Consider the following 23,671-nt stretch of genomic DNA (forward strand, 5'->3'; position numbering starts at 1 on the left):
TTTTTTTTTTTTTTTTTAACAGAAATGGCCTTCAGAGTCGGCCACACAGCAAAACAGGAGATTAAAAGAGTTGGAACACAAACATCTGGGATTCAAAGCATTACGATAAAAATAAAAAAAAAAAAAAAGAAAAAAGACCTTGCTCAGCTGGCAGTTAAAAAGCCTTGAGCAAGAGGCTTCTCTGTCTCATCCTCCTTAACTAAATGGAGATGAGACCTCGGCCTCTCCACCCCGCTATGCACACCCCTGACACAAACACATGCACACCTTTCCACACTTGCCGAGGCTTGGATACTTGCTTTTAAATCTGCTATTTCACTATAACAACTAATGATGTCAAAAACACTCTACTAAAATGTGAAGGTTCATGGTAGACCTGGCATTGAGCCTGTGACAGTTTTCACTTATATTTTTAAGTGTTGGAACTCGGCAGTATGTTCCCATTAGTAAATAGCAGTTAGGGAGCCACCTGGAAAATGATGTTAATAATGAAAATATTCACTTAATTTTTTTCTTCTTTCAACTTCCCTTCCAAAGAAAAGTTAAGCTTGCTATCTACTTTGAAACCAGCAGTTCCCCCCAAGTTGATTTTAGTTGTTTGCTTTTATAAAAGAGGGATTCAGAAGTGAGATCCTAAAATCAGACCATTTTAGTGAAAGAACAGAAAGGAATATGCCAAGTTTTTTTTTTTTTTTTTTTTTTTTTTTTGTTAGTTATTCATCTCAAAGTGCTGTTTTATAGCAACCAAATTTTGGGTTTTATGCAGCTTGGGCTTCATTAAAGGGCAAAAAAAAACTGTGTATGGTGACTAAGCAGAGGCCAGCCTGAAGCCTGGTGTGGAGCAGGGTGGAGATGCCCTGGGTCTGGGTCCAGTGTGCCCTTTGTGGTGTTACTTGGGTCCTTTCTACAGATGGACATATTGCCAGTCTCTGGGAGGTGGGGAAGTCAGGTGCACACTTATTAGAAGGAATCCCATTGGAAGCAGAATGAGATGGTTCATTTCTGAAATGCAAGCCAGAATTTTAAGGGTTGAGTCAGTTGTGAAGGAAGAAGGGGTCTAATCCCCCCCACCCCACCCCCGACCCCTGAAAACTAGTGACTGATTCCTTTGATATAGATTCCCTTCCGGTCAGTGTACATGAAGGAAGCATCTCAGTATTATTTTTATGAGAGATAAAATATTGGGTATTCCAGGTAAGAACATACAAGGAATAATTGTGCTTATCTTATTAATTCAAGAGTAGAGCCGTAATCAGACTTACATAATTACTTGAGTAGCTTCCATGTCACTGTAATAGAATTTCATGGTAGCTTGTAGAATAAAATTTTAAGTAAGATAGAATCACCAAATGCTAGCAGTTTAAAAGCCATTTAATCTGTTGGGCCTTTTAAAAAACAAACAAATAAGAAAGGATCTTAAATAAAAAGCTTAATAACAAGTAAATTAGAAGAGAGAAAACCAGATTTCTGGTCTTGAGGATTGTACATGATGAAACTGGGAACTCAGCTTTGTTTGGTTATCAACTTCCTGACACACAGCTACATCGGGAGTGATATTTGCAAAGACTCACCTGTCCAATGAGTGATGCCAAGTGATATTTGCAGTGATTCACTTATCCACCTCATTAGAAGCAGCGTGCGGGGAACAAAGATAAGGAATCCTGAGTCAGGAGACTCTTGAGGTCAAGTTGAACTTTTAGAGGTCATTCATTCAACTCTCTGGGGCTGTTTCTTGACCTATAAAATGGAGATTATAGTAGCTACATGTAATTGGGCAAATGTGAGAATCAAATGAAATAATATATATGAAAGTATTTTACAAAGTATCATGTATGATATGAATATTATTTTCTATTACTATTTGCAGTTAGGTTCCTTTGTCCCATTGTATCAAGACATCCTGAATCAATCAGGTTTTTAAGACTTGGAATGCGCTCTTAATGATCCTTTATTACTTTTTACTTATACTTTATAGTTTACAATTCCTTTATTTTCTTGCTTGTCTTTTTTTTTTCTTTTTTCTTTTTTGGCGCTGGGGATTCAACTCAGGGGCATTCAACCACTGAGCCACATCCCCAGCCCTATTTTGTATTTTATTTAGAGAGAGAGTCTCACTGACTTGCTGAGTGCCTCAGTGTTGCTGAGGCTGGCTTTGAACTCATGATCCTCCTGCCTCAGCCTCCCAAGCTGCTGGGATTACAGGTGTGAGCCACCATGCCTGGCTATTTTTCTTCTTTTCTATGGATGGGATGTAAGTGGCTTTTCAAACTCTTCGTTTCTGAAATGCTTTGCCTCAACAACTTTTCCCAGCTCTGCATTATTGCATTTTCTGGAGAGGTTGCTGCCTAGTTCTATCATATGTGCACTGCTTTATGGAGCTGTAGGGGAAGGTGTAATAGAAGTGAACAAATGTTCATCTAATATGACAATTTGATGCTCTAATGTGTTGAAAATAAACTCAGTAAAGACAATATATTATTTAAAGGTGTGCCTTTGAATCATGCATCATGTTTGAGTCTGATGTTCTTTTGAGGCAGAGTACCCAGTAGTCTCTGAGCATGGATTTTGCTAGAAACAATATTAGAGAAATGGGGCAAAGATTTCCTCGGGTCTCCATTGTTCCGATTCATGTTTCAGTAACATCACTATAGGGATCACATACTGTGTTTACAGCAAGAAAATGTATTGTCCCACTTCTCTTCTTGTTAATCGATTTGCCTTAGGAAAATATTCTTCTCTCTCTTTCTGTTGTTACTCTTTGTTACTCTTTCTTTGTTACTCTTTGTTACTCTTTATCAAAGCACATCATTATTTTACCTTCCCTTATTTTAGAAGAAAAATGCTAGATCCTGGTATACTCAAAAAAAATATAGTCATCATTCAGAAATTTCCTTTTTAATTTAAAATGGTTGGGAAGAGGATGATCTGATTATGTCAATGATCTGGTTAACAAAAGGAGTGAGTTCTAGATCACTGATTTTCAGAGTACTTGAATTCAGGATGTCTTGATTAATAGTAGAACTAGATTGAGTATCTGTTAATCATTGAAATGGCGTTCCATGAATTTCACATGTGTTCATTCATTGAGCAAAAATGTGAGGGCCCCTTTTCTGTTTTCTGTGGATCTGGAGATGGTGAACGAGCTGGCACACTAGCTCCACGTATGGAGGTTATGATTCTAACCACCATTCTATTAAGGAACATCATGGATTTAAGACATGTAGGAGAATAGGCTGAGTAAAAACTTAGTAGTATTTTTCCAAAAATAAATTCTTGATTTTATCCTGTCAATTCATCATTTTCATCTTTTGTGCAGAAATGAAATGCCAAAATTGTGTTTACTGGAGATTCTGGGTTTAGTTGAAATTAAAGGCACTTGGCATTTGTCTGATTGCTGAACCCTACTTTGAAACAAAGCAAATATTAATTTAAAAGCCAGAATTAATGTTTCTTCAATCCAGTTTAAAAAGTGGATATACCTAGGATAATCCTTCTCATAGGACACCTAATCCCTGGGGGGATGTACTTCATAACCATGTAATGTGGATATTGTCAGCAGCATCCATTTGTTACTCGATTGTTTGTGTAGATTGATTTGCTGTACTTCCAACAGCATTTTGTAGTTGTTTTAAAAAGACTATCTTTTGGCCAGTCTGGGTGGACTACACTCGCAGATCTAATCGGGATTTTCATTCTGACTTGGTGTCTGCAGTAGGACTATTAGCTTCTGATGTTGTTTGCTTTCAATTTCTCTATTTTTTTGGGAGCTTTGCATAAATATTAATGATGGTGTTTATTTTAAATAGAGCAAATCATGCAGACAGGCTTGCTTCAACCGTGCCTGCGTTTCAGCAGCTGCTGAGGTCTCTTTGAGGTAGAAAATGGGAGGTGACTGCAGAGGCTGACATGCACAAGAGGGCACACATGTTCTCCCTGAGAGACCCATGGGAGGAGAAAGCTTTAGGCGTGGAGATGACAGGTACTGCAGTCCTCACCCTGTACCTATGGACAGGCCACCTTAACTCTTGGAATACTATCTACTCTGATACCTGATCTGAAGGTCAAATGATGTATTAGACCTGAAAGTGCTTGATAAGCCAAAATTATAGAGGTAGAGTGGCTTTGTTCCTTCTTTTCTTTTGTGTAGCAATAACTAATGAGTGTATTCTCTGGAACTCAGCGTCCTAAGGAAGCTTTGGAGAGGGCGTGGGACCCTCTCTGAGAAGGCTCTTCATCCTTCTGGGGATGCTGGGAGTGCTTAGAGGTAGTCTCCCTCTGCTCTTTGCATCATAGGCCATCACTTTTGAGCCTGTTAATCTATTTTTTTAATAAAGGAAATTTCTTTTGGATGACACTACTTTTAGTCTATTCCACTGTGCTGGGTGTATTTCCTGGATTTGTAGAAAATTAGATTTAGCAGATGTAACTTTTCTATGCAAGTCGTAAGTTCTTCATAGTATTTTAACACTTTGGAATAATGGCAAATCTTACTTCACCCTGAAGAGCTGAATTTAATTTTTTTTTTTTTTTTAGTCATAGGTGAACATTGTGCCTTTATTTAAATTTATTTATTTTTATGTGGTGCTGAGGATCAAACCTAGTGCTTCACATGTGATGGGCAAGCGCTCGACCCCTGAGCCACAACCCCAGCCCAAAGAAGAGTTGAAGTTTTAAAAATGTGGTTCTTGGAATATAATAGCTTTAGGGTTTACATTGTGGTTTAGTTGTATAGAAGCACTTACCCCTGGAGTGGTGGTTAAATGAGTCAATTTTAGGCAAAAATTCTTTTATTCAAGAACCAACTTGTGAACTTTGATATGCTGCAAACAGAACCTAAAACTCTAAAGACAGAGAAAGTACATCAGCTCTGACCACCACACAGACGGTGATGATCGCCATAGGGACCACTTAGTCCCCAGCACCATGCCTTCCCTTTGCAGTGTCTGGCACACGTATGGGTACTTAGTTTTGGGTTGTTTTATGTATATTAATACTCTCACCGTATCTGCTAAGGGCAAAAGGAGAAGAGCATACAGAAAATGCCAGTAAGAAAGGAAGGGCAGGTGGCGATGAGAGGAAGAAACAAAGATCCTTTTAAAAATCAAGTGGTGAGAAAGCGCCACTTTTCAAAGCACACATTTCAAAGGTGTGCTAGGCAGCTTTCCACCTGTATTAAAAAACACAGGTAATCAACCTGCGAAGAGGAAAGGCTTATTTTGGCCACCAGTTTGGGAGATTTTGGTCCATGATTGATTGGGCCTATGACAGGGGGAGAGTGCAGCAGAGCTTCATGACCATGAAACAAAAGAGAGGAAGAGAAGGGGACCAGGCCCTGTCAAGGGCACGACCTCTAGACACCCATGGTCCTTCCTCTAGGCCTCACTTCTTTAAGGGTTCCACCACCTCCCAGTGGTGTCACGTTGGGGACCAAGCCTGTAAGACACGAGTCTTCAGGGACATTTAAGATCCCAAGCAGTAGGTCCGGTTCCTCTGGTTCTGAGAGTGTGGCCAGCTCCTGTGGGAATTATCTCTAATACTTGAGGAAAGCATGGAGGAGGGTTGCCTGCCTCCCAGTTTCTAACATATGGGAAATGGATCCTTTTTGCAGAACAGTGTCCTGTGGATCTTCGATCCATGAGGAAAGGGAGAGCGAGCCCACTTTCAAAACTCACATTCCTTATGGTAGAAATGCATCCAACGATTTTCAAAGTTTCCTGGACTCTTGAATAGACGGACTTACACAAAACCTGTTGGAACAGTTCTAATTTGTTTATAAATAAAGGAAATGGTTGCTGTACTCTTCTACTTTAGGTGCACAGCAGCTGAATATCCTTTTGTAATATTAAAATGAGAAAGAAAATGAGCGGGAATATGGTAAGTGGTGATTGGGAAACCTATAGATTCATTCTGTTGCCAAGTAATTAGCTTAAGAAAATTTTCCTATTTCATTTTCCTATCACTACAATGTAAACAGAGCCAAAAGGCATAAACCCCGGCACAAGGCAGCTGTGTGATCCTGAGAAAACTACGCAATTCCTCTGAGACTCAGTCTCCTCATCTGAAAATTGGGCTCGTGTGGCCCATCCATCAAAGATGTGTGGAGTAAAAATATTACCAGGTCACTCATCAGATCCTGGCCATCAGAGGCCTTTGTGACTAGTAACTGTTTGTAGAATCAGGATTAATTATACCACCAATGATGAATAAAAGTCATCTCAGCAGAGAGCTTCAAATGTGCCACCCGTAGCTGCTGTGGCCAGTTTTATCAGATAAGGTAACTAAAATTTTGAAACAAATAGACCCAAAATACAATGGAAAAAATAAAAATAGGAAGTTTCTTTTCTCTGTTATAACCGTCTGGGCTGCGTGTTCTGACTCAGGAGGGTTCAGCTCCACACAGTCATTCAGGGCCTCAGCCTTCAGGGGCTCTGCTATCTTTAGGGGAAGCATGGCCACTGTTACCATTCTGGCCCAGAGGAGGGGGTAGTAGCCTGGAGGAGTGTGTGGAGAAGATTTTGAGGGCCTGGATGGAAGAGGCAAAAGCCAGTTATCACCTGCCTAGAGATCCCTTATTTGCCTCGAGACATCTAACTTCTGGGGCAGTTGGGAAATGCAGTGTGGCTGGGTAGCCATATGCCCAGCTGCTGTGAATACAGAACATGATTAGGAGAGCTGGCAGTCATTGCCACACGGGTCGATTCCATGGCATGGTAATGACCCTGCAGTACCCTTATGAATATTAGCACTGACCTTTTGATGAAAATTTGCTGACAATTTCTAATCTGTGCCAAAATTTAAGAATGAATCCTCAGAAACAAGTCATGTAAGTCACAGTCATATGGCTTGGGGGGTGGCTGTTTGGGGCTATACAGAGCATGTAGCTACTCATGCTGGGACTTGGCTTGGGCTCTGCACTCAGGCCAGGGACAGGAACAGGGCCATGAGGTCTTAAGAGCAGTCTACTGTGATTTGTCAGCTCACTCATAGTGCCAGAGGGGTCAGCACATGGTGGGCAGGAAAGATGCTGGGGAATTCCAGCAATGGATCTGGAAAGTTGCCTATTGGGAAATCCATCTAGAGCCCCAGAAACCTAGATACTGGATAACCAGGGCAGGGAAATGCGGTGGCATGTGAGCCAGGTAGGGCAGTTGGCAGGGCTCCGTGGCAGCAAACTGGTGCTCCCCACACATCTCCGGTCCTGGAGGGGCAAGGCATCCTGCAATTCTGTGCCATGGACGAAGGCACTCCTTTTGTCTGAACTAAAGCAGAGGATGGGATACAGAGATGGAGCAAGAAGAGGATTTAAATTACGGAGTAAAGTTTTGTCTAGAAATCATCTCAGGTTCCCCAGAGCCAGATGGGAGCAAGACACACCAAACTATCAGCTTCTGGCTCTTGGGCAGTCATTCATTTCTATGCCCTATGGGGGAGGGGGATGTTAAGGGAGGCCTCCTGTGTGGTGCTAGTAAAGATTGGCCTCAGAAATTCAGGTGCCACTGGAAGGGAAACTGGTGTCAGGTTGGGGGCTGTATTAGTGAACAATGACACCAGGGAGACATTGACAGATTAGCTTCTGAAATTGCATTGCAGGTCTAAATGCTATAAAAATGTATTTCCTTTAATTTTTAGTCATCCTGCAGTTCATCAAGAAATATTCAACAAATGTTGGCAGATTCTATCAATCGTATGAAGGCATATGGATTCTACCAGGTAAAAGACTTACATTCTGTCTTCAGGGAGCTCAGCGCATAGCCATTTCCACTAATGTTTCACAAATTAGTTAATTAGTCTCATGCAGGAGTGAAATTAAGCAACAGAATGTGAAATCTGTCTTGAAAGCTGCACACACAGCTATTCATCTTTCCCCCGTTTAATCCCGAATTGGGAACGTGTTGAATGTCATGGAAAGAACAGATGCCAAGATGTATCTGCTGAGCCAGTCACGGATGAGCCAAGGCAGAGGCGATATCCTGGGCTGCTGCGAACACAGGAGGGTGGGAGCGGGGAGACAGATTTCAGAGCGTGATAAATGGCGCGCCACCCTTGGCAGCAGCAGTGAATTCCAGTGCAGTCACTGGTGTGCTCCTTGTTTCTGTGAGCCTGGCTCTGGAGGAAGAGCAGAGTCTTGTGCTGTCCCTGTTCACTGAGCCAGGAACCCCCGCAGGCACTAGATCACTCCCTATCGTCTAGAAGCGACATTCTCCCTCCTGACCAAATTCCACATTGCCCATCACGCTTCATTGTGAACAGATCATACATTGCTCAAAATAAATGAGGCGTAGATTGGCACTTGAAAACTGAAGTAGAATTTGACCCACAGATAGTCTGAAAAAGCAGGGTAAGATACCAGTCTATGAAGGAAAATACCAAGTTGCCCAGGCCTGAGAGATTGGGCTGTGGAGGAGGCTGCCCAGGTCTATGTTCCTAGGGACTGTGTGATCAGTTACCTGATCCCTCTACAGGACAGGCATGAACTTGGAGAGCTCAAAGTTTTGAGACTTCAAGAAGTTGTGATGAGGGGCTGGGGTTGTGGCTCGGTGGTAGAGCGCTTGCCTACCATGTGTGAGGCACTGGGTTCGATTCTCAGCACTGCATATAAATAAATGAATAAAATAAAGGTCTATTGATGTCTAAAAAAAGTTGTGATGAATTTTTGGAATTCTGATCCCTGCATGCATAATAATGAAGTAATACAATTGGCGCTCTGTATCCATGGGTTCTGCACTTGTGGATTCAACCAACTATGCATCAGAAATATTTGGAAAAAAATTGCATCTTTGTTGAACATATACAGACTGATGTTTTCCTCACTATCCCTTAAATAATGCATTATAGCAACTGTTGACATTGCATTAGATATTGTGAGAAGTGGTTTAAAGTGTACAGGAGCATGTGTGTAGGTTATATGCGAATACTAGGCTATTTTATATAAGGGACTTAAGTATCCAGAGATATTGGTATTCACTGGGAGTTCTGGCATCAGTCTCTAGGGGAACTGACAGATGACTCTGTGCACCCTTGACCAAAACAGCTGCAGTAAAGAAGTTTTCAGTAGCACTGCCCAGATGACATTACATCATCTTAAATGATGACAGTTGAGAAAGGCAAAGAATCCTTGTATTCATTCAACATTTATTGAGTGCCTACTGTGTGCTAGGAACTGGTGTGGAAATTGGGGATGCATTCTATGAACACATTAGATAAAATCCTTGCCCTTGGGGAACTTGTATTTTGAATGGAGGACACACATGTTGAATTGCTGATGTCAGGTCACCCTGTGAGTCCCCGAGAGATGCTGGTGGGGTCAAGCTGTTATTTTTGAGAAGAGGTCACAGAAGGTGGCACTGGAGCTGAGACCTGAAGGAACAAGGGAGGGCTCGATGTGGGGTGAGTGTCTGGGGGAAGAGTGTTTGGGGCAGAGGGAGCCGCAGGGATGAGGCACTGAGGTCACATTGCACTTGACCTGGCTAAGGAGTGGCAGAGAACTGGAGAGAAAGTGAGCAGGCCCACTTCCCAAGTTTCTCTGGAACAACAGTAATGAATGGAAGCGTCCTGCTGTTAGAGTAACTCAGATGAGTTTTGAAGTCTTCTGGCTGCTTTGAAGAAATAGAGAGGTCAGGGCCAGACCTCATCTACTGTTAGTCTGTGAACTGGGTCATTTTGTCTCCTTCCCCGCTGGGCCTGTGTTAAGTGTGGTGCAGGTTAGAAAGGAGACTTACTAAACACAGCATCTCTGTCACCTGAGTGTCACCTATCAACCTGTGCTATTAGTCACTTAATAATTTTCCTTCAGTGTTCTCATGTCTTTGACATCTTGCCTATCCTAAGCAACAATATCCGTGACAATCCTGATTGGATGTTGGAATCATGTTTCTAGTTACTTAGAAATAAATACATATGCATGTGAAAGAAGAACAGAGCTCTTCACCTTGGGTTTTTTTTTTTTTTTTCTTTTTCTGTTTGAGTTTGGAAGTGGCTGGCAGCACTTATTTATGTATTTCAGTCTTGTAAACAGCTTCAGTTCAGGATGGCAAATTTTAACAGTCATTTCAAACATCAAAAGCAGTTCCTTGGTTTTTATAATGCATGTATTGGCAAACAAAAGGAGCTTAGCTCGAGGCAGGGAAATAATGTAAGAAAATAAAACTGAAGATGGACAACTTTAGTTACATCTGAAGTGCAGTTTATGAATTGTCACTACATTAACGGTGTTTTATGACTTCCCAGAGTGATCAAAAACAAGTTTCTCAACATCAAGGTTTATGTGTATTTTAGTTGTGGAGCAAGAATTTTGCAGCAAGGAGATCTTTTTTCTTTCTAGAATCCACCCCTTGTGATGGAGAAGGAAGCTGGGGAACAGGAGGAGGGAACGGTCCTCTCTGGCCTGTTCAGCCTGCTTTATTACTTAGTTAACTGAGGCTTCATTAGTTCACCAAAGTTGTAAATTCAGTTGTATTATGAGCACTCAGAAGGCCGCATCCAGATAATCAAAATTAAAAAAAAAATACTTTCTAGGTCTTAGTGATTTGGTTTGTTCATTTCTCTTTAGTTTAAAATGAATTCCCTTGATGACACATCAGGCCTCGGAATAGCGTACTTAAACATGGTGAAGAGAGTAAATTTGCCATGTGTGTTTTATCACAATGAAAAAAAATGAATCCCATTTTTAGAGGAATACTGACATTTATTTTGCATTTTCCCTTCTCCAAGGATGCTTTTAAAAATATCTGTTTTTTAAACAACAACAAAAATATTCCTAAAATCACATTTTGGAACGTGGTTCGAGGACAGGTGAAGACCTAGTGAGGTTGCTCCGGGAATGTGCAGTTATTTTGTGGAAACTGTCAGCCACTGTAAAGTGGTGTTTACTGTGGTTTCCATGAAATAGTGTGTTTGTTTTAGGGAAATATATTTGGAGCAACTAAGTGCTATGCCTGAGAGAAAAAACTGTTTATTGAAAGTGTGTGTGTATGTGTGTGTGTGTGTGTCTGTCTGTCTGTCTCTCTCTTCTCTCTCTCTCTCTCACTGGGGATTGAACACAGTGGTGCTGTAGTACTGAGCTACATCCCCATCCCTTTTTATTTTTATTTTTTAATTTTGAGATAGTCTTGCCGAATGGCCCAGACTGGTCTCAAACTTGGGATTCTCCTGCCTTAGTCTCTCCAATAGCTGGGATTATTGGCATGCACTACCATGCTCAGCTTACTGAGTTTTTATGTGTTGTACATTGGACTGTGCAGGCACTTTAAAAAGTATAACCCTCATCACTGAACACAGTGGTGTGTGCCTGTAATCCCAGAGACTCGGGAGGCTGAGGTGGGAGGATAGTAAGTTGGAGGCCAGCCTAGACAGCTTAGTGAGATCTTGTCTCAAAATTTAAAAAGGGCTGGGGCTGAAGTTCAGTAGTAGGGTGCTCCTGGGTTCAATCCCCAGTCCCCCCAAATAAATAAATAAATAAATAAATTTAACCTTTACTGTAACTCTGTTTTCTCCTTTTTGTTTTTGGGAAAGAGCCTTTGAGAGTTCAGTGACTTGCTCTGGAATTCCACAACCAGGTAGCACCTATGCCTGCTGCACGTACTGCGTATACCAAATCGCCTCCCTCGTGGGCCAGAGAGGGTTCAACAGAAGTCAGGTGCCTACTGCCCTCTCCTCACAGAGACTGTTGGATTTGTTCACCGATGCTTGTTTCTGTTTCTTTAAACAGAAGAAAGAATTGGTAAAGGAAAAACAAGACAAAGAAATAAAACAAGTGGAGGAAGACAAAACCAAGCAGATTTATAAGAACTGGAAAGAAGATTCCGAGTGGCAGGCCTCCCGTGAGTAGCGAGGCCCCGGGAGCTGCTTTGAGTCCTCAGCTGCATCTTTCACCTAGTAAAACTATGAGTCCAGGAAGCACTGAAAGTGGGTGGTTGAGAGATGTCATCAGGCTAAATTGTTACTCAAATGTCATTCCTAAGCGATGACTCAAAGACCTAGGAGAGCTACTTCTGAATTGCAGAATGATTTTTCAATTCTTCTTTATACCATCAAAATGATGAGCTCTCTTGATGATGGGATGGCATGTAGCTATGACAAATGTGCTTTGGAAGAGTGTCTAATGACCTCTTCAGCTCAGAGAAGAAAAAACATAAAATAGTGTGAAAAATATCACTACTTTAGAAAGTCTAAGTTACGAAGGAAAAAACTATAAGGTTATTAACATGTTAATATTAGTTTTCTTGAGGAGGTGGGATTTAAGGTTATTTAATTTTCACTTTTTTTGTAGGTTTTTTTTTTAACTATACATTTTCAACAGTGAATGCATTTTAAAAAATCTCATCTTGCCTGGCACAGTGGTGCACACTTGTAACTCCAGAGACTCTGAAGGCTGAGGCAGTAGGATTGCAAATTTGAGGCCAGCCTCGGCAATTTAGCAAGGCCCTAAGCAACTTTGAGACCCTATCTCAAAATAAAAAAGTAAAAAGGGCTGGGGATTGACTCAGTGGTTAAGCACCCCTAGGTTCAATCTCCAGTACCAAAAAAAAGCTTTATTCTTTATTGACCCATAACAAGTGTTCTTATGGGGTATAGTGTGATGTTGCAATGTGACATAACTTTGTAATCTAAAGAACACAGAATAACAGGCTTGATATATTAGTATCCCTCTGACCCAACTCTGACCCCCTTTTGAGCTGGCACTGCCAGAGATAAGCCCATGGGGAGAAAAATAGCCAATGCAAATGAAGGCCAAGCAGCGATGCTCAAGGATGAGGATGAGGGAATTCATGTTGGAGAAAGGATCAGGGTTTCCATCTGACATGCACAAAGAAGTCTAAACAGCCAGATCATCCCTTGAGGCAGGCTGAGCAGAACAAGAGTGGCAGTATTGGCAAGGTGTTGGGAATCCTAAACTGGTCTGCAGTCCCATTACAACAAATGCCATTAAAATAATAATTTTTTGTGAAGAGAAAATATTTGCAAGATCCAGCCAGTAACCACCTTCTGCTGGGCCCTGAAATCCTAGTATAATGAAATATTTTTGATATCTCTTTGAAGTCAACTATAATAGGATTTGACCAATAAAGCCTGAAGTGTAAATATACTCAATAAAAATTATTCTTTCATCTCACGTTAGAGTCTTTAACTTTATGTGGCTGAAACAAAACATTCTCTCTTTTACAAATAATATTAAAAGACAGTATTGGGGTACTTTGACATGTTCTAACATGTTCTACAATTATCCGGAACGTGTGTGTGTGTGTGTGTGTGTGTGTGTGTACACATGGACACACAGCAGTTGTCCTTCAGTATCAGCAGGGGATTGGTTCCAGGACCCCTGGAGAGACCAAAATCTGAGGATGCTCCAGTTCCTTATATTAAATGGTGCACTATTTGCATACGGGCACCTCCTCCTGTATACTTTCAATCTTTCCTAGATTACTTATAATCCCCAAGGGTATTTCTGTCAGGCCAGGCCACATGTGGTTCAGTTCCGGGCAGGCTCTGAGCATGACTTGTGGCAAGCTGTGCTGTTCCTTGCCTTGTCTGTGGCCATATGCCCCCAGGGTCCTGCCTCCCTGGTCTCCGTTGAGGCTCATCACCTGGTCTTACCAACTCCACCTCTTTCTTAGCCCTCCCTGCTCCCCAGTGAAAATCCCCCAGCTCCCAGATGAAGAGAGGGAGTGAGCGCTGGGCTAGCCCTAGGAGCTGGGCAAGGGGCATCCCTGTGACTGTTTTTCAATAGAACCAGGTGACTAGCTGCCCAGACCCTGCTCTGTGCACCGTGATGCACCGTCTCCTCCTGTCTCCGTGGGCTGACGTGGGCCTTTCTCAAACCTCATTCTTTTTCTAGTGAGAAAATCCAAAGCAGCTGATGAGAAGAGACGCTCCTTGGCTAAACAGGCGCTGGAAGACTACAAGAGGTTATCCCTGGCAGCCCAGAGAGGAAGAAGCGGTGAGGGACTGAGTGCTCCACAGAAACCCAGAAGGCCTCCCCTTCCACCCAAGCCTCAGTTCCTACCCCCAGCGGGACACCCCCCAAAGGCTCTTGGGTAAGAACCAGCAGGGGCTCTAGGCGCAGCCTTGGGATGGGTTAATCAAAGCTCAGTCATGTGATGGGTGTGGGCGTGGGCCTGGGAGACTGGCTGGAGGCTGGTGGACTCAGCCTCACCTCTAGCTCTGCTTCCTGACCCTGAGTCATCCTTCTCTTATCCATGAAATGACCCAGTAGTTACGATTCCTAGAGCCAAGTCTGTGATGAGGATGGCTGGGAGCAAGAGGACTTCCTGAACCCCGCCCAGCAGTGCAGGATGCTCAGGATGCCTCCAGTGATAAAAGGACACTGAAGTAGGACCCTGTGGGCTGGTGGACTTCGATGTCATCACTACCGCTAAGTTTTCACCGCTGGGGACTCGGGATGGATAGCAGTTCTCCTTCTGAGATCCCTGGCTGATTTCATGTTTTGAGAATTTGCACATGCTTCTTTTTTGAATAAACACTTTATTTGGTAACAATGAAAACTTTGCCTCCTTGGCTATGGGGGCAGTAGGAAGAACAATTGTTTTGGAAAAACCCTGAAGAAAAAGGCAATGATACCACAGTAGAAGACCTCTCTCCCTCATGTTTACTGATTGCAAAATTACTTTTTCCTGGCTATTGACATCATACTATTTTTTGATATTCTAATATTTATTTAATTCTGTGGTGCTGGGGATCAAACTTAGGGCCTCATGCATGGTAGGTAAGCTACACCTCTGGCCCTAATATTCTAATATCTAGAAAGAAAATGTTTAAAGTTAATTATGGATGGAATGAATCAGACTATCTTTAGCCTTGCCTTCTGAAATAAAAGCTAAAAACACTTCTTCGTTAGGAGTGTGGTGAAATGAAGACCAAACAAAACCTCCCTTGACTTGGAACTGGTCGTTATCATCAAGGTTTTTGTTTTCATTTTGTTCCTTAACAGGGATTATGACCTCAGAGGAAACACAAAGGTGGACCTTTTCCTCTGCTATAATTACTTCTACTTACTCAACTGAAAAGTTCCATTTTGAGATGTGGGGACCAACACTAAATGACCACGTTCTACAAATGACAGTTGGAGGAGATCTTTTTTCCTTATGGACAGCAAAACAAGAGATACATGTCCCCTTAGTCTTGTGATCAGGCTCCCATGTGTAGCCCTGTTCACCATGAGGGCTTGTCTGTGTGCTCACTGGTCACAGAGCCTGGGGCAGGGCTGTCTGTGTGGCTCACTCCTGTGCTCCGGTTTTTCCAAGGGTGGCATGGGAGAAGGCCTTGTGATGTATCCCTTCCCTGCAGTATTTTTAGAGCACAGTGCATTTGATTGGCAGCAACGAAGGTGGACTTTCTAAAAAGGCAGTTCTTGTTGTGAGCTGTGCTCAGCTCATTTTTTCCAACTTAAGGTACTGCTTGAGGTGCCTCTTGCGTAAGGCTGGGTGGGGTTGAGCCTGGGGCTCTACACAGTGACCAGAGGTCATCCAGGAGCCAGCCCAGGAGAAGACAGGGCCTGTGTCTTTAGAGTTTTGCTCCATCTTCAAGGATTTTCTGGAGAAAAAGAACCTCACTTAGAAGCTAGTACAAGAATATATCATACAATCTCATGTATGTATGGTGGCTTTCCAGTAAAGTCAAATCTTATAGCATATTTTTTCTAAAACATTCTGAAAATCATGAGGAATAATATATACATGTATAAGCAGATATACATGTATGTATGTATATGTAATACACATCACATGTGACTCAGTAATGCACATTATCATAGAAAGCACGAAGAGCCATAAATTAATTTACATTATAGGAAATTCCGGCGGCTCACCCAGATTATTTGTCGTTGTTATTTTTAGGTGAATTCTGCTCAGGATTATTCTGCTATTAAGTAGGATTTTAAAATATACTTATTAATTGCAGCATTGCTTTTTGTATTGGAAACCTGTTTACATACCAGAACTCAAGTCCTGCCACTGAATTTATTTCAAAATGATCCAGTTGTTTATTTCTTCTTCCAAATCTTCAAACCATCTTTTTCCTTTTACTTTGTGTTTTTGAGACTGTCTTTCAGTACAACTAAACCTCTTCAAAATAAGGGAGGGAAGAAAGCCAGTCCGGGAGGTTAGTGGAAACAGAGAAAAAAAGAGAAAAATCAAATAAAGAAAACATTAGGGAAGAATTTATCTATCACATGTGATTTCTTTTGTTTGCAAGTAAATGCTCTCTGGGAAGATAGTGCTGGAAAATAGTGCTTTTCAACTTTTCAAAAAGTTGAAAAGTATATTTCAACTTTTTAATGGTTATTTTCTGAAATTTTAATTGGGAGTTAATGGTCCTTCTAATTCCCATTAAAAATGAATTTAAATCTAGGTTTTAACACAGCAGTAGCTCATACCTATGACTTTCCCTTTGGTACTGGAAGGACAGGCGATGGATTTGTGTTCTTCACTCTGTCTACCCTTGGGGAGTGTATAATGGTGGTATGCAAAGAGTCCAGCTGCTCATTAGCTCAGCCCATGTAATTAGATGTTGAGATGTATATAGTGTTGTGTGTGTGTATGTGTTTATACACAGATGGCACACACATGCTGTCCCTCAGTATCTGTGGGAGAGTAGTTTCAGGATTCCACAAGATAACCAAGATGCTTAAGTCCCTTATAGGTGCAGTATTTAATATAACCTTGGCACAGAGTCTTGTATACTTTAAATTATCTCTGGGTTACTTATAATACCTAATGTTACTGGATCCTAGCTCAGAAGTCTGACAGTGGGTTGGGTGGGTCCCACATCTAGCCACTTGCCCCAAAAACCAAACAGAAAAGGTAATATCAAATTCAGGAAAAGATTATTTAAGAAGTGCCAAGAAAAATTAGGAAAAGAACTTTAGTCAAGATATCCATAACTGGAAGGCAAACTTGGGATCCAGCATCTCAGCCCCATCTTTGGAGGGCTGACAGGAGTTTTAGGCTTAGAGGAGGAATTGGGTGGGGGGTGGGGAGCTCTGTGTAGTTAAGAGCCCTGGTCAGACTGGTGTGGCTGATTCTGGGGGGTGGCTCTGGAGAAATCCTTATCACTTGAGGGAGCAGCTTCCACTTTTTGCTCAGAATGTTCATCAGACCTGCTGTCCTGCGGGGCAATTCAGGTCTCATGGGGGGCTGCTCCTGCTCAGGGGTCAGCCTCATCCTCATCTCACTTCAGGGGTGACGTGCTGCCTCCTGCTTCCTGGAAGGTGTAGAACAAGGACTGAGGACTTCTGGGTGTCACTCCTGGGGTCAGAAACAGTCTGCCGCACATCTTGCCTCAGCCTTGAACGGGAAGGGCATAGGTTAGATAAACTCAGGACTAATAAGCCTCATATTGCCAGCTTTTAGATGAACCCTCCTTAAAGGATTAATGCATCTACATGCAGAGCTGAAGAGGGATTGGACCCCAATGTTAAGGTAATAAAGGAGATAGATGCAGAGTGAGGCAGGGATGCCCAGCTTGATCCTGCTTTCTCTCACCATTGAGCATCTGCACAGGCCTAAGGAGTCAGTGCTTTGCCAGGTGGGTGATGCACACCTGTAATCCCAGCAGCTTGGGAGGGTGAGGCAGGACGATCATGAGTTCAAAGCCAGCCTCAACCGCTTAGCGAGGGGTTAAGCAACTCAGTGAGACTCTGTTTCTAAAGAAAATACAAAATAGGGCTGGGGATGTGGCTCGGTGGTTAAGTACCCCTGGATTCAGTCCCTGGTACAAAAAAAAAAAAAAAAAAAAAAAAAAAAAGAGTGCTTTTAGCAAAAGCCAGCTTGTCTAGCTTCCTGTTATAGTAATACATACTCACTACATAAATAGTTGTTCTACTGTATTGTTTAAGGAATAAATGACAAAGAACAAAGGTCTGTACCTGTTCACCACAGACATGAGGTTTTTCCTTTGGATATTTTTGATCCTCCACTGATTGAATCCAAGGATGTGGAATATTTGGACACGGAGGGTATAACACACCACACACACACACACACACACACACACACACACAGATAGATAAAATATTTCTGAGGGTATTATTTTCAAATTAGTTGGCTCTAACTTGGAAACTCTTTTACAAGTAACAGCAATCAGGGCGTGATCAGGACGGCCTCCAGCTCGGCCCAGGAGGACATCATCCGGTGGTTCAAGGAGGAGCAGCTGCCCTGCCGAGCAGGCTACCAGAAAACCTCAGACACCATCGCCCCCTGGTTCCATGGTGAGTGAGGAGGCGGCCTTTGAAGGCCCGTGGAGCTGTGCTAATCCACCAGGAAGGCAGAAAGAATGAAAGCTTCCTTTCATTTGTGCTGCCCCAAATGCGTCTTTCACACCATTTCCACAAAGCGGGTTTTCAGAGGTTGCTCAGCCAGCGGCCTCCTCACGCCTGTTTGGGAAGCAGTCCACATTCAGGGTGACTGTGTGTGCTCCCGTTATTCAGCCCCACACACAGGCGCCGGGGGCGGGTGGGCAGAGCAGGGCTTCCTGCTGGCTCACACGAGGGCACTTGGTTGTGATTCCACCAAATGGCACCGTCCTCCCTGGCCCAGGGGGTCAGCAACTGCCGCTGGCCATGCTAGGATGGAAGTGAGCAGGTGGAAGGTCAGGATCTGACCAGCTCCCTTAAGGAGCCCAGCGAATTTATGCAAACTATTGTCTTTCTCTGTATCAGACCAATTTATTTGAGGCTCATTTTCTCATCTTTTAAATGAAGGGATTGAACTGTGTGATCTTTAATTTAAAAATTCTGTGGCTTTGATACCTTATTTCTGGTGTAGTTAAGGATGCAAGGTGGATTTGTTGGGTCCTGAACAGGTATTAGTTAATCAATTGTCTCCATATTTGACCCAAGAGATGTGATTAATTGAAATACTGCTGTCTACCCAGCTTGTGCATGCTTCACTATCCTCTAATTTCTTGGATTCTGAGACAAGGGTGTGGCTTCTGGAAGCCCTTAGTTGGCTTCTATGAGGTCTATGTTTGGTGCTAGGGGCTGGGCTCACAGACGAAACCCTTCTGGGTTGGATCCCCAGCACCTCCTAAAACAAAAACAGTAAAACTGTGACCCAGTTGGCTGAATATACAACAAAAAGTGCTTTCATTCAAAAATGTTAAAAGTTCTCCCACTTAGCATGCTTGACCTAGTGAGCCTAGTTTGAATTATGTTTAAGTATGTTTAAGGCATCTTTCTAAAAAATAGCTGCCTAACATATAGCATGACAAATCTCCTAAAAAAGAACAAATTCTTTGTGACAGACTTTCTCTTAAAGGACTGATTTACAGTCAGAATGCTACAGAACTGTCTGGCGTCAAACACGATTGTCCATTGCTGGAGGAGTCCCCTCCTGCTCCTGGGATTGGGTTGAAAGCCTCCTTCCTTTCTGTGCTGCTTTGAAGATGTTATCAAAGATGAACAGAAAGCGCCCTGGCCAACTGCAAATGTGTTCGCTATGGTTATCTCTGCTGTCCTGTGTCACTTTTTTTTTTCCTTATAAGATAAGCACTGAGGAAATCGGCCACTTTGTAGTTTCTGTGTTCCTGGGCAGAAGATGCCGTTATCCCTAATTACATGGGTAGTGGTTTGTTTCACAGCAGGCAATAAAAAGTTGAAAATGTTGGTTGATGTTTGTTATTAAAAATTCTGGCACTTGACCCACAGTTCCATTTGAAATAGTTGCTGAAAGCTGGGAAGACCTAGTTGGTCTAATAATCGAATTCGAGCTTTGGTTAAAAAATAAGACCCAAGTTCTTCTGCATATAACATGTAAATATGCTGTTGTTATTATTATTTATACGAATATTTGTCAGTTATCAGCAAAATAAATAATACAATGACAAATAAATACACAGCCACATAGTTCATATAAATTCTTATCTTCAGCTTTTGGAAAACAACATTTCATGTTCCCACTATAGAGAGATGATGGATTACGTTCTACATCTTGGAAATACCATTATTGATTCATCAGGAACCCTGTTCTGGAATCTTGGGGTGGAAGCTCTGTGCTGGCTTACCATCTCCTGTGTCCTTTACTTTGTGAGTTACCTCTCTCAAGACACGTTCTGCCTACCTAAGTATTGGGTCCTTGTAAGTTCATACAGTCATCCTTTTCTCCTGATGGGGACTGGCGGGGGAGGGGAGGACAGGGAAACCAAGACTACAGGATCTCTGGCTTTAGTGGCTGGGTGGAAGGTAGTCATGATGTCAGCTGAGAGAAGGGACCCGGGGGATGCGGAGGCTTAGGAAAGCGACAAGAGGGAGGAGAGTGAACTCATGTGGGATATGTTGAGTTTGAAGTGAAACTTGGGGCACTCATGAAAATATCCACTTGGCAGCTGGGTGAATGGATCAGCTGAGGACGATACCCTGGAGTCATCAGCATGTGACTGAAGCCATGGGAAGGGATGTGAGTTTCCAGGGGTGAGTTAGGAAGCATGACAAGAGAAGATGACCAAGGACATCTGATGGCAGAGGAGGCCCCGCAGAGGTGGGGACCAGCATCAGGCACCCAAGAGCTTTTTGGCTTAGGCCTTGTTTCCTATTTGGGTTCCTGATGAGGCAAAATAGCATCTGGCCTCCCATGAAAGTGTGTGCTCTACACGCAGGGCAAGATGGTCTTGTCTCTGAACTCCTAGATAGAGGATTTTGATGAAAATCCAAAGACCAATAGATTCTGGAATGAAGGTGCTGACCTCTACTTCCTAAGCATCTAGATATGTAAAATCTCCTCACATCTACTCTTCTCCCAGCATAAATTTAAGCTTTTTGAATGTACATTCATAGAACCAATAGGTCTCAATTTTTACTGGGCTTTTGGTTCCACAAGGGATGTGTGTAAGAACCCTGAGGCCATTTTCTGTTGTATGACAAAATAGCCAAGGCAGGGTAAATGATAATGAAAAGAGGTTCATTTATTTAACTCACAGTTCTGGAGGTTCAAGAACATGGGGACAACAACTGCTCAGCTTCCGGAGAGGGCCATGTGTCACTCAACTCATGGTGGAAAAGAAGGAGGGGAATTGGTTGCTTGCAGAAGGGGCCAAGAACATGGAGAGGAGGCCTCACTTAGTTTCAACCCGTTCTTGCAAGAATTATTCCAACACTGAGAGCTAGAATTCACTCTGTCCAGTCCCAGGAGAGAGGCATCAGTCCTCTCAGTGACTTAATCACCTCTGAAAGGTCCCATCTCCCAATACCGCAGCCCTGAGGGGTTCAGCCTGAATATAGGTTTTGGTGGAAACAAAACCAGATTCAATCCATAGGATTCTAAAGTTTGTTTTCATGTTCTGTTAGTTTTCCTTAGTGCCCAAACACGCTGGTAGCTTTCACTTGGATTAGTTTGGTGTTGGGGGTCCAGATGCAATCAGACAAATTTGCTGGCTGTCTTTTGACTGCTTCTCGTCTTCTAAAGGGTCAGGGACCAGGATCCTCATTCTAAGTCATGCCCTGATTCCTCCTCAGGAGGCTTTTCTATCTACCCCTTGGAGAAGACTCCCTGCAAATTGGTAGCCTCCCTCCCTACATTGCAGCCACCGAGTCCCGAGTATATAAACCTTCAGCCATGTGGCAGACGCCTGAGGAAGGGATTTTACAATTTGTATTTGTCTCATTTTAAAACTATTTTCAAATGTAATTCATTTTAGTTTCGGAAATTTCCTTCCCGCATGGTGCAGAGTAGCCAACCTGCTTCACAGAGTCCACCCATTTAATTATGAACCTCATCCAAAGCAGGGGAAAGACCCATCTCACAGAAATATCCATAGTAATTTTTGACTAAATATCTGGGCACCGTGGGCCAGACATGTTGACTCATGTTATGGTTTAAAGCTCACGTGTCAGACAATGCAAGAACGATTTGATTGTGAGAGTCGTAAAGGTAACCATTGGATTAATCCACTGATGGATTAACTGGGTGGTAACTGTTGGCAGGCAGGGTGTGGCAGAAGGAAGTGGGTTACTGGGGACATAACTTTGGGGTTTCTATTTGTCCTTGGTGAGCAGAGCTCTCTCTCTCTCTGCTCCCTGGTTGCCATGTCCTGAGCTGCTTTCCTCTGCCACACCCGTCCACTGTGATGCTCTGCCTCACCTCAGGCGCAGAGCTATGGAGTTGGCCACCATGGGCTGAGACTTCTGAAACCGTGCGCTCAAATAAACTTTTCCTCCTTCAAGTTGTTCTTGTCGGGTCTCTCAGTCACAGCAACACAAAACTGACTAAAACAACCCCTAACATTAATCACTACGGCAGCCTTCTTGGAAGATTTTCTTGGCCTGTGAGAAGTATACCACATTCACATTAAGAATCAGGCCTGATTTAGATTATCAGAGTGGAATCAGGCAAAGAATTCTCCAAACCACAAGCATGAAAAAAGATTGTACAGATTTAGTTTTTTTTCTTCCTCTCCTCATTTAAAAACTGATGCTTTTTATGAAATCCTTTAAACATAGTACAGAAAAAAAACAACAAAGAACACCAATGATATAACAAATGTTAGATCTGCTCTCCAGATGAAATGAACGTCAACAGTCACATGTACTTCATGTCTGTTTAAAAATAAATAAATCTTACAGATAGGCTCTCTTCTACTCCATTTTTAATTCCATTTCCTTCTGTTCTCTCCTTCTGCAAAGGTAAACCTCTCTCCTAAAGAGGTACTTTCCATTCATATTTTATACTGCAAACATCTTTGTTTCTGTGAAATATGCAGTACTGCGTTGAACATTTACATGGTATCATGTTGCACATATTTTCTATCAACATCGTGTTCTCTGGAGTTGTCTTTGTTTATAAACGTAGACTGCTCCCATTGTGGGGTGTTTTATTTTATATAGTGTGCACACATGTATCATTGCTCAGTCATGTCTTTTTCTACATTTGGTATAGTTTTTTTTTTTTTTCTGCTGTTACAGAAATGAGGTAGTACACTCTCCTCTGGTCTCATATCTGAAATGCTCTGAAACTTGAGCTGATGTGTTGCTCAAAAAGTTTTAGATTTTGGAACTTTTCAGATTTCAGATTTTCAGAAATCTGGGGAAGTCTATGCTAATATTACAAAATCCAAAAAATTACAAAATCTGAAATAATTCTGGTCCTAAGCATTTCAGAAAAGGGATGCTTCACCTATACTAAATACAAGTGCTTCCCAGAGTGATTCTGCTCAAACACGTGCTCCTGCAGCTCCTGCTGCTTTCCTACTTGCTTTCCAGTGCTGGGTAACGCCAGACTTGATTTTCCATTCATCTCATGGGTGCACAGTGGGTTTCCTCCTATTTGAAATCTCATTGATCTGTAGTAAGGCTGAGCCTTACTACATGATTGCTGGCCAGCTGAGTATCTACCATAATTACATCATAATCACATCTGCATAATTACATCTACTGATCTTTCAGCTATTTTCCTAGTGAGTTGATTTTTTTATACTGATTCATAAGATTTTATACATCCTGGATGCAAATCCTTTGTCAATTACAGGGATTGCACATAGCTTCCTCTGGTCTGTGGTTAGTCTGTGACTGAGTAACTTTCTGACACATTTTGAAGCACAGAAGTTTTTCATTTCGATGAGACAGAGGTTAGTTCTTTTTCCTTTATGGCTTTTGCTTGTTGTATCACACACAACCATTTGTAATTTATTTTTTGCATATGATATGAGGTGTAGAGATATTTATTTA

General features: G+C 42.3%; 1 protein-coding gene across 4 annotated transcripts in view; it reads left to right on the plus strand.

The window, feature by feature from the left end:
* The window catches only part of SH2D4A (SH2 domain containing 4A), a 64,519-nt gene that overhangs the window by 25,094 nt on the left and 15,754 nt on the right, over window positions 1–23,671 (plus strand). For 3 of the 4 annotated variants that reach the window (XM_081269057.1, XM_081269058.1, XM_081269059.1), the window contains exons 5-8: window positions 7,630–7,710; window positions 11,708–11,819; window positions 13,835–14,033; window positions 18,087–18,223. In XM_081269057.1, coding sequence (XP_081125183.1) covers window positions 7,630–7,710; window positions 11,708–11,819; window positions 13,835–14,033; window positions 18,087–18,223 — 529 coding nt within the window. The remainder of the gene's footprint in view (window positions 1–7,629; window positions 7,711–11,707; window positions 11,820–13,834; window positions 14,034–18,086; window positions 18,224–23,671) is intronic. The other variant, XM_081269060.1, reaches the window with a different exon arrangement.

This window comes from Spermophilus citellus (genome assembly GCF_964194105.1).
Source record: "Spermophilus citellus genome assembly, chromosome: 16".
Lineage (NCBI taxonomy): Eukaryota > Metazoa > Chordata > Mammalia > Rodentia > Sciuridae > Spermophilus > Spermophilus citellus.